This window comes from Phyllopteryx taeniolatus, chromosome 3, assembly GCF_024500385.1.
Source record: "Phyllopteryx taeniolatus isolate TA_2022b chromosome 3, UOR_Ptae_1.2, whole genome shotgun sequence".
Classification (NCBI taxonomy): domain Eukaryota; kingdom Metazoa; phylum Chordata; class Actinopteri; order Syngnathiformes; family Syngnathidae; genus Phyllopteryx; species Phyllopteryx taeniolatus.
In genome coordinates, this window is record NC_084504.1 from 15,703,541 (window position 1) to 15,715,674 (window position 12,134).

Here is a 12,134-nt window from a genome sequence, read left to right on the forward strand (position 1 = left end):
TGGGGTTTAAGGCGGTTTAGGGTGGGTTAAGGTTAGGATTAGGGTGGATTACGGTTAGCAGGAAACATTGACGCCGCCATAATTCTAAAACTTGATTACGAGGAAAATGATTGTTTTTCTATCAGAATGCTTTTGTTAAAACTGTACGATCACACTGTCATGATATGACATATGGTATGTGCTTCGGGAGTATGGGGTACCAAACCCTCTGAAACGGGCTGTTCGGTCCTTGTACGACTGGTGTCAGAGGTTGGTTTGCATTGCCGGCAGTAAACTGGATTCGTTTCCAGTGAGGGTTGGACTCCGCCGAGGCTGCCCTTTGTCCCCGATCCTGTTCATAACTTTTATGAACAGAATCTCTAGGCGCAGCGTGGCGTAGAGGGGGTCCGCTTTGCTGGCCTCAGTATTCCATCTCTACTTTTTGCATACAATGTGGTTCTGTTGGCTTTATCAAGCCGTGATCTCCAACTCTCACTGGAGCAGTTCCCAGTCGAGTTTGAAGCGGTTGGGATGAAAATGCGGACTTTGTATCGGTTTGTTGTGGCAAAGAAGGAGCCAAGCCGAAAGGCGAAGCTCTCAATTCACCGGTCGATCTACATTCTTACCCTCACCTATGGTCACGAGCTGTGGGTCATGACGGAAAGAACAAGTTCCCGGATACAAGCGGCCAAAATGAGTTTCCTCCGCAGGGTTTCCGGGCTCTCCCTTAGAGATAGGGTGAGAAGCTCGGTCATCCGGGAGGAGGTCAGAGTAGAGCCGCTACCCCTCCGCATTGAGAGGAGTCAGATGAGGTGGCTCGGGCATCAGAAAAAGTGGAAACAATAGGAAAATTAAATAGCAGTTTTTTTTTTTTTAAAGAGAATAACCAGTCAGCAACATGTTGAGAGAAAAAATAAAAACGAGCTATGAACTAGTTAATTTTTGGAATGGTGAACTTAGTTCCAAATTTTGAATTATGAACTGAACGTATTTGTTATGTTGACGGCGCTGGCTCGGAAACGGAGAGGGAAGGTGGAGCTCTTCGGTAGTGACGTAGATAAGCTCGAGAAATTCGAATGACCCGATTTAAAGCCTCTCGGCAGAAAAATCTCTGGATCTCAGGAATGCGTGGATGATTTTAATTCACGTCATTTAATTTCAGATGTTTACTGAGGCACCATATACTAGAAAAGGTTGGCTTGGCAAACTACGGGACGTTTAAAACAACCACATAACTTTGCCTTTAAGCATCTAGAGCACAAACAGCATCTGTGTGGTGGTGTTACAAGGAATGGACTTTAAACACAAATGGTGCATCAACTCAAGTAGACAGACAATATAAAAAAAATACTCATAGGCGTATATTCTTTATCCCCTGCAAAAAATGACAAATTATAGTAGCTTACTGAGTCACTTCAAGGAGTTTTGGAAGACTTTTTCGTTTGCGTCTGCATGACTGTATTATACTGCCACCCGGTGGCCAAGTCGTGCACACCAGAAGGAGGTGCAATGACTTCATGATGCGCAAACTGTTTAATTCTCTACATTCTGTTATGTTAACACTATATATTTGTTTATAAAGTATAATATTAAAGAGTGCTTTCCTTATTAAAAAACATGGCACTTCCGTTCATTTCAATGGGGAAAGATAATTTGCGATACGAGTGTTTCAGTTACAAGCGTAGTCACGTGACAACTCAACTCGTATTTCAAGGTTCCGCTGTACTTTGCATGCCACCCAAGCTTCTTTAGAGATGAACAAAACTAAATACTCTAAAACTGCAATTTAAACCGAAGCAAATTACATGATATAGTGCATTATTACCTGTAAGTGACAGGCTCTGGAGCGGAATAAACAGTGAACCATAGTATACCCATGTCTGCACATATGACACAAAACTTTGGTGGTAGTATAAATTATGATAATTGCCCCAATGCAATTTTAAATCTTTGAATGTCATGTAAACGGCTTGAGGTTCACTCAGTTTGCACAATGCTGTTTTATTCTAACGGCACATGGGACAGCTCCATGACGTGGGAATGGTCTGTTTCTCGTTATCGACCAATTTTCTTGGGTCCTTCTCACTCACTTCCTCTCTGTTTGTTCCTTTGCCATTCTTTCAGAAGAAGTGGTTTGCAAGACGGTGGTGGTCACAGTGATTCAGCATGCTGGCCTTTTCAAATAATCACCAGAAGACCTTAAGCTGAGGCAGGGTCGTTATAGTTAGTTGGCTGAGTCACAGTGAATGGGTGCAACATGCTCTGTGTGTATGAAGTACTCAATGTCTTAACACATCATTTACTCCCAATACAATGATCATCACTAAGATGTGAAACTTTTTAATGGAGTTCAGTTCATTTTGGAAAGGTGCACAATTTGTATGCACGTACATTGCAAACAGAAACAGTTCCTATCACACTGCCCCGTTGAAATCAATTATTGCTGCTGTATTTGGTGAAACCAAGTACCAGCAAAAAAATAAATATATGTAGGCCTACATGTTCATCAGAAACAAGGCAAAGGTTTCATTCCTAAAAAGTACATTTAATAATATTCTAAGCCAGTCTAACATCGTACTCCGTTTGAACACTAAAAACTGTGCTTAAATATAACAAAATACAAAAACACTACTTACATAATAATTAAATTAAAATGTATAACAGGCGGCACGGTGGCCGACTGGTTAGAGCGTCAGCCTCACAGTTCTGAGGTGCGGGGTTCAATCCCCGTTCCCGCCTGTGTGGAGTTTGCATGTTCTCCCCGTGCCTGCGTGGGTTTTCTCCGGGCACTCCGGTTTCCTCCCACATCCCAAAAAAACATGCATTAATTGGAGACTCTAAATTGCCCGTAGGCATGACTGTGAGTGCGAATGGTTGTTTGTTTCTATGTGCCCTGCGATTGGCTGGCAACCAGTTCAGGGTGTACCCCGCCTCCTGCCCGATGACAGCTGGGATAGGCTCCAGCACGCCCGCGACCCTAGTGAGGCGAAGCGGCTCAGATAATGGATGGATGGAAAATGTATAACAGATGAAAGTTAGATAAAAATTTTGGCTTGCATTTCAAATGAACTGCAAACATGTTGCACTAAAAGTTAAATACAACTGAACTGTATTTAACAAGTTTAGTACTTGTAATTACTCTTTTCGTCTATAATGTAGAATTTTTCAAATATATTGAGCCTTAATTTGAGGCAAGTGGCAATTATATTTAGCATAAGCAACACATGCTTTATTAGACATTTATTTAATCTTTCATACAAGGTTATCTGCAAAGTAGTTGATATTTTTACCCACCTTTAATTTTTAGTTTGACTAAGGAATCTACATATACTAAAGATCAACTCACAAGCAAATTTAGTTATGGTATATATACAGTGCTGTGAAAAAGTATTGGCCCCCTAGTTTCCCCACTTGAATGTCTAATATCATCAAACAAATGTAAATATCAGACAAATACAACCCACGTGAACTTACATTTTTTAAATGGTGATTTCATTCATAAAGGAAAAAACCAAAACTATTCAAAGTTACCTGGCCTGGCCCAAAAACTAAATATGAGGTCCATCGTCAATCACAAATGCATGACAAAAAGAACGTCTCTCTTTGAAAAATCCATCTTAAATCAGTCTATACTGTGCTTCTAGTCATAAACTTACATTTCTCCACCACTTAATGTAAACACAAAGAAAAGGAAAACATATATGGACCTGATTTTGATTTGTGAGAACACAATCAAAATTAGTTCTTATGCTGCTTACCTTTTTTGGCCTCCAAATAAAGCTTGAGGGATCATCCTCAGTGGTCTGGGCCTCCATGCTTGGCTCCAAAGGATCAAGGTTCACATCTGTCCAGAGGCAACTTAATTTTCCCACGGAATAGATGGCTCACCCGCAAAAAACACTCGTTTTTCTTGTAGCTGGAGGTTACGCTTTACGGTTCATTATGTAGCGATACAGACAATAATAATTGTCAGTTTTGAGTGACGTGAGACAGGTACGAATTTGACTTTTTTTCTTTATGATGATTTAGTTTGCAGGGAGAACTGTACTTCATCATATTGTAATATATCCATGCGGCCATTTTCTTTTGCTTATCCGGAGTTGGATCGCGGAGGCAGCAGCTTAAGCAGGGAAGCCCAGACTTCCCTCTCTCCAGCCACTTCATCCACCTCTTCTGGGGGGATCCCGAGCCATTCCCAGGCCAGCCGGGAGACATAGTCATTCCAGTGTGTCCTGGGTCATCCCCAGGGCCTTCTCCCTGTGGGACGTGTGCGAAACACCTCACCAGGGAGGCATCCAGGGGGCATTTTAACCAGATGCCCTAGCCATCTTCTCTCGATGCGGAGGAGCAGCGGCTCGACTCTGAGCCCCTCCCGGACGACCGAGCTTCTCACCCTATCTCTACGGGAGAGCTCGGACATCCTGTGGAGGAAACTCATTTCGTCCGCTTGTACCTGCGATCCTGTTCTTTCGGCGCTTGACCATAAGTGAGGGTAGGAACGTAAATTGACCGGTAAATCGAGGGTTTTGCCTTTTGGCACAGCTCCTTCTTCACCACGATAGACCGATACAGAGTCCGCATCACTGCAGACAATGCAGCGATCCGCCTATGGATCTCCCGCTTCATTCTTCCCACACTCGTGAACAAGAAAACCCCCCAAGAATGGCATCTACTAGTAAAAAAAAAAATACACTGTTGGTAACACTTGTCTAGAACATGACTACATGTAGAACCTTAATTCTAGGATCTAGAGTCACCTTCGAAATTCTCCTGATAACATTTCCATCCATCTATTTTCTATGACACTTGTCCTCAGGGTCGTGGATGAACTGGAGTCTATCCCAACTGACTTTAGGGAGAGGTGGGGTGTTACCCCGGACTGGTCACCATCCAGTCACTGGGCACATGTAAACAACCATTTACACTTATAGTCACACTAATGGACAATCTAGAGCAGTGGTTTTCAAACATTTTACACCAAGTACCACCTAAACAATACTTAGCTTTCCAAGTACCATCATCATGACCAGCATGAAATACACCATTGTAGTAGAGCTAAGTGTTCATCGACAATCCATCCATCCATCCATTTTCTGTACCGCTTTATCCTCACAAGGTTTGCGGGCGTGCTGGGGCCTATCCCAGCTATGTTCGGGCGAGAGGCGGGGTACACCCTGAACTGGTCGCCAGCCAATTGCAGGGCGCATATAAACAAACAACCATTCGCGCACACATTCACACCTACGGGCAATTTAGAGTCTTCAATCAACCTACCATGCATGTTTTTGGGATGTGGGAGGAAACCGGAGTGCCCGGAGAAAACCCACACAGGCACGGGGAGAACATGCAAACTCCACACAGGCGGGGCCGGGATTTGAACCCTGGTCCTCAGAACTGTGAGGCAGATGTGCTAACCAGTCGGTCACCGTGCCGCCTCATCAACAATGACACAGATTTTATTCCTAAAAAAGTTTGTTTCATATTTTGTAAGCCACAACATTATGCAGAACACTGTGCTTGAACAATACAAAAAAATTGTACTTAAGACTCATTTAAAATGTATTGCAAGTAAAAGTTCAATAACAATTGTACCCGAATAAGTGTTTAAAAATAAAAATGTCTTTAAAGTTGAATGCAAATTTAGTGAACTTAAGTTCCTACAACTGAACTGTACTTCTTTAGAGAATTGCTGAGCTCGAGTATCCTGCATAATATGGGAGGAAGCCAGGGTACCCAGAGAAAACCCATACAAGCATGGGTAGAAAATGCAAACCCCACACAGGAAGGCTGGAAACAGATTCAAACCCCAAACCTCAGAACTGTAAACTAGAGGTACTAACCATTAAGCCACCCACCACGCTACCCTGCTAATAGTCCTTAAATCCGTACAGTACTCGCTTATTAATGCTTATTTAAGCTATCTTCATCCACTGTGCTGTCTACATTTGGAATAAAATCCCTGGATGCCTTTCAATCTAAGCTTTTTCACAATGTGTATTTTTATCATCTAGATGTTTACTTCATTTATCTTCTGCTTTTTCAAGGACATTTTTATTTGATTTATGAAGGAAAATGTGCTGAGCGAAACTAAGGTTGGTTTACGTTTGAAACATTCATTTCGACATGCCGCCAAAGAAAACACAGGAGTTTATTCTTACTCGGGCAATGTTTTCCACAGTTGTCTTCTGACTGTAGTTTATAGTATTGGAGGGTTCCCTGGTCTCTTCAACATTGCAAACTGCAGCTTTGTCCGTTTCAATAAGACAAATCCCTGCGGGCTCAGAGAGACATTTAATGCCCCTTTAATGCTGTCTGAAGTGGCATGGGATAGACCACCTTTATGAATCATGTGATATGTGGGTCATCATGGGGCCCATGCAGCAGATCGCAAGGATCAAACATTCTTTGATTGGCTCTTTAATGCCATAATTTATGGAATCTGAGAAGCAACAGAAGATCCTGGCTTGCGCTTGCAGCAGAGACGATTCACACAGCAGTAAGTGACTTGCAAATTCATGCCGGCGACTCGTTTCAAAAGGTAAAGCCGTAAAATGATTACATGATTCCCGTAACCCCGAGTTAAGCGGTCGTTTATGAACATCCGGGTCAGGCGGTAAATTCCATGCAGAATCCAGTTCAGTCTTAGTACTGTGTCAACGTCCTCGAGAAGTGTCACCGGAAGGTCTACAGTATGCCACCTTCTATTGGGGTCAACATCACTGTGAAGTGCTTTTGGTGTCGTCATCACTATCATTCAGTCGAAATGAAAATGTACTGAAAAAAATGTGAACTCTCATTCTAAGTAGCAAAACATTCGCACGCATACAACAGTACAATGATAATGATAATCAAATGTGTTTCCTTCATTTTATACAAGTTTTTTTCATTGGGTGTACAGTGTGTGGTTAAATGATATAAGCAAATCATAAATTACATGGTTTTAATGTCCACAACAAGTTATTTGATAAAATGAGTCATTTTGATCATGTATATTCTATTTTCATAATCATATTGAACATTTGCATACTGTATGTCCCTGAAATTGCTGTCCACCCTATCATTCTAGGTTAATTGTTCCTTTTGGAAACTGTCTGAAATTTTCACTGGCGTTACTACCAGAATTTTGTCTTTCTTCACTGGAGGCTAAAACAGTGACTAGTTGCAGAATAAATATTTAAAGGAATGTTTCAGAATTTAAAAAAAGTTGAGATAGGACAATATTTTTTCAAAATTTAAAATAAAAATGAAAAAGTGTGGGGCATAAGATATCACACTTTTTGTTTTAAATGTAGAAAAAAGTCCGGCGCGGTGCGTGTTGTAATTTTGCGAGGGGGCGAGTTAGACCGGGTTGTCGTAATCTCGCAGACGAGCAGAGCCGGCGTATTTAACAAAAGGGACTGTCTGAAAAATTAGGGCGCACGAAAACTGAGGTTCAACTGTAGTTCCCCTTTGGAGATGTTCTATGTCTGTTTTTTTATTTCCATTTTTTTATCCATGTCTATAAAGCACCCTAGCTCAAATCCAGAGGTGGCAAAAATTACTCACGCTCTGTACTTAAGTACAGATTCTGGTAGAAGTACTGATTCACCCACTTTACTTAAGTAAACATTAAAAAGTACATATATTGTCAAATGGACTCGTAGAAAACTAACAAGTAAAAATGAAATGTTCTGTTAATTATAAACAGTACCTGTTTTGACACAACAAAAAAATTCTCTTGACACAAATTAATTTCCTTCATTTATCAACTTTCAAAGTGTTCGTACTGAGAGCAACAAAAGAAAACTGTACACAGCTTTGCTACTAGCTTAATTCTGACAGGATAATCGTCACTGAACTGATATCAGATCCTACATGAGCAAAAATAAATAAATAAATGCTACAACAAACAATTGTCTTAAATAAGGCCATGAGGAATATCTTCTCTGAATGTGTTGCATCGTAGTTCATGTTCACGTTCCTTCATGTCGCTGTTGTCCCTGTTTTTTTTCTGTCTTAAAGGAGTTTGATCAATAAAGACCTCAACCATGGTTGATTTTTACCTCTATTTGCGACTTTTACGACATGTCGTCATCCACGGAGGTTGAACATACAGTATAGACACATAAAAAATACACCTGATGTTTTAGCAAAATAAGTACTACTCCGTAAAAGTAAAAAGCCATCAGAAAAAGTAAAAGGCCTACTCAACCTACAGATACCTGAAAAATCTCGTAGTCTAAAACACTAACAAAGTACTTGGTTACGGTACTTCCTACCCCTGCTCAAACCTGATGTAGGCCTATCTGAGAAGAACTCCATCCCACCTGCCAGCACTGACAAAATTGTGCTGCTGGCAACAACAACAAGATGTGACTCAATTTGAAGCAAGAGACATGACTGTACCACCCTGTTTCCATTGTGCACCCATGAGCAAGTGATGCACGCACAGGACACTGATTGAAAAGGCGGACTGCTTGGATTTGCATCCTGATCAAAGCAGCAACGACTTTAATAACACCAGACTGTTTTAGATGTTTTGTTATGTTTTGGAGAAAAGCAAATAATAAACCATTACATAATCTGGTCCTCCAGCAGGCCTAGTGAGGATAAGCGGTACAGAAAATGGATGGCTGGATGGATCATTTGGTTCAAGCATTAACAGTACACTTTTTATGAGACTTTTATTTGTCATATCATATATTTTGCTTTTCGATGCTACACTGTTACAGATAATAGCTACTCAGGCACCTGAAAAAAACAAAAACATTTTAGTATTACTGTAATTAAAGGAAGAGGATTACAAATCAATGCTAATGTTAGTTTTTGATCAAGAATACGTGCTAGCTGTGGTAGCTGCTGTGCTAACTGGCCAAAAACTAACTTAGCTATATAATAAGAAAAAAAACACATTTCATATTTTCCATTCAACGGCCTTACTAAGTGGTTGAAATGTCACATGATGCTTAAAAAAATTGTATGAGAAAAAACAGGAAGAAAAGTTACTTTTTTAAAAAGAAATACACAGCTCAAAGCTTTGGGGACTGTATTTGTTTGTATTATTGTATTTGGTTTTTTTTAATGCATGGATATATTGCAGTAATATGAAATATTACCACGGTAATATTTAAGTGACGCACCCCAATACAACTGAAAACATTGAAAAATATGTCAAATTGAGGCGACGGCGTACTTATGCAACTACCCATGGTGAGAGCCATTAGTTTGATGATGTCATTTTTGCTGAGTTATGTAGCCCACTTTTATTTCCCAGTCACTTTCAAAGTACTTATACCACTGGTGGTAGGCGGGCACCCTCTAGTGGTAATTGAAAAAATAACTGACCAAGTCGAGTTCAATTGTATTTAACTTTTGAGTACATTGGAATAACATTTTAAGAACTGTTTGAATATTTATTAAGGCACATTTTTTTTTAGCCTTTTTTCTGTAATCCATTTGAATTGAATGATTATTTAAGTACAGTTCCCCCCCTCCCCACCCCCCTATATTTAAGCACAGAATTAATGTTCAAACTGCATAATCTTACAACGGCTTGCAATACTATTAAATATAGTTTTTGTCTGTGATAAAACAAAATGTTTAAACAATTACAAGGAAGAGTATAGAAACACAATCATAAAAAAAAAAAAAAAAAAAGCTGATTCAAAACTTATTTGGCCATTAAGAGGGAGGGACAAGTGACAAAAAAAAGCCATTTTTAGCGGTGCTCAAGAGCTGTTTGGAACCACCTTTACTCAAGCTGCAGTTGCAATTTTTGTCTCAGGAGAACTGTAATTTTCACAACAAGGGCATGTTTCTGTATTTTGTGCAGGGATCGTTTGAAATTTCATGGGGGTGCGCGTGACCAAAAATGTCCTCCAATTCTGGGATGCCCCATTTGTTTTAAAGTGTCACCCATAAAAGTGGCTCAGTGGGTGGGTGATAAAAAGGGGCTCACTCACCCTACTGACAGATGTTGTACCTGGAAAAGTCTACTCTGATTGGACGATGATGACACCCAAGAGGCACAGAGCCAAATGAAGAGTTCCCCCTCCCCAAGGTGTCTCCATTTACTTTCAGACGGGCACTTTTCTGCCCCTCCTCTCCAACACCAAGGAAATAACAGCGTGCGTTAAAGCTCAAGCCAGCTTGTCGATCGCCGCAGTTCGAGCCTTTCTGTCGCTCCATCCACAACCGCGACAAACTTCACGCAGCTTTGGAGCATCAATCGAGGGAGCGAGAAGGGCTGGAGTGGGCTCGTTTGGAAGGCTTTTGCGCACGCACGTTACGCACTGGGATTTACTGGATTTAAGGAAATCATTTGAAGTTTTATGGAATAATAACAGCTTCGCCGTAAGTAGTTGTGTTGCTTTTACTATTAATCCAGTATTACACGTTCTGCTTGGGAAAAAAAACAAACACACAAAAAAACGATCTTTTGTATAACAATGAACAAAATAATTATTTTACGTTTCATTGTTTATTAAAACGAACTGAAATGTTTTTGGAAACTTGTTTTTAGAAACATGACTTTTAGGGGAATTCTTAATAGGTATCATCCATAGGGAACCTGCGCGCTAGGATGCTGTGCTGTCCTCATATAACCTTGAAATTCTGTCGCGGATGTGGCTTTCAAGTGATATGGCGTGTGGTTGATAAATGTAACCATGATTGACTAATTAGTTATACCACCAATCTGATCTCTGCGCAACTAAGATTAGATTTTATTATCCCAAAAATAGCAAGTTTTTCTTAATTAAAAAAAAAAAAAAAAAAAATTTATTTTATTTTTTTTGTATGGATGGAACAGGTGAAGTTGTTATTTTATGATTATTTTTAGCACTTCACCTAAGTGTATTTTGGCATTCTCCAAAACCTAAACTAACAATTAACAACAAGTTTTTAGTGTTATTTAGTTAATTTTGATCCTTGTTTTGTTTATGTAACATGATTATTCATCATATCAGGCTTTTTTGCTCTTCAAATGTGCTTCTTAATATCTAAAATATTAGATTTCTCTGTGGTCAAGTAGAGGTTTATAGAGAGGAACATTTGACTGCTCCAATACATGCCACTTGTGTTTAAGAGTGTAAATGAGGGTGTGCGTCTGTGTCCGTGCGTGGGTGGGGGTTAGTCCTCATGTGTAGTCTGATCCCACTTTTTTTTCCTTTTCTTTTTTTTTTTGCCTTTGTGCATTTGTGTCAAACTCATTTTCATGGCTGCCCAAATTGTAGTTATGGTCTCCCTCAGATGGCTGTGTTGGGTGTGAAAATCTATAAATGTGTATTCACCTTATCATTATGATCACAAAAACACAATTGCCCGTGCATTGTTTTTTGAAAAGTAAATACTGTATCTTTTAATAACAAATTGAATTTAAAATTAGGAGTCATGGGAAAATAGGGGCGACCAAATATTTAAGTATACAACGATCGTTGGATTTGGTGAAAAATAAGGCTTGTAATAGCTGTTAGATGTTTACATTTTAGTACAGATTTTCAGCCAAAATAAAAGAACAAATCCATTTAACAAGAAACATGAAGTAGACGTTTTATTTGCCTTAGTGGGCGACATAAAGTGATGTGGTGGGCCAGATCTGGCCCCAGAGCCTTGAGTTTGACACCTGTGCCTTAGCACAGCCATCCATAAAATTGACTGAACATTGAAATTTCTCATATTACTTCTCTATGCCAACTAAGCTGGTCTGAACATGATTATTTTGAATGAGAATAACGTGTTAAAAACCACAAAAACAACAACAAATGCCTCTGTTTCTGTGTTTTTGTCAACAGATGATACTAAATATAAAGCAGATCCTGTGGTTATATTGTCTCTGTGAAGCAGCAACTGCAAGCGGTAGGTTTCAAACCAGCTTTCTGAAAGCTCTTTTCAGGCACTCCCCTTTCTCCCCGCTCATCCACCAGTCTACTCTGTCTCTCTCAATCATTCTGACAAGGTCACATTGAACCATGTGTTACTGAGTGACGTGTGAGCAGCGACGCCTCGCAGTGTAAAAGTTCCCCTTCATTCTTTAAACCGGTGGTGTCAAACATATGACCCGTGGGCCAAAACTGGCCCCCCGGGAAGTTCAATCCGGCCCACAGAATGCATTTGAAAGTGAAAAATACTGTAGCGACCCTACATTAAGAATTATATAATTTTCAACTGTCTGTGAG

At 40.0% G+C, this 12,134-nt stretch overlaps 1 protein-coding gene across 1 annotated transcript in view; it reads left to right on the plus strand.

Annotated features, from left to right (window-relative positions):
• The first annotated feature begins 10,096 nt into the window (after positions 1-10,096).
• The window catches only part of LOC133474964 (versican core protein-like), a 39,679-nt gene continuing 37,641 nt past the window's right edge, over positions 10,097-12,134 (plus strand). Inside the window, exons 1-2 of the mRNA XM_061767182.1 lie at positions 10,097-10,311; positions 11,751-11,814. Coding sequence (XP_061623166.1) covers positions 11,751-11,814 — 64 coding nt within the window. The 5' untranslated portion in view covers positions 10,097-10,311. The remainder of the gene's footprint in view (positions 10,312-11,750; positions 11,815-12,134) is intronic.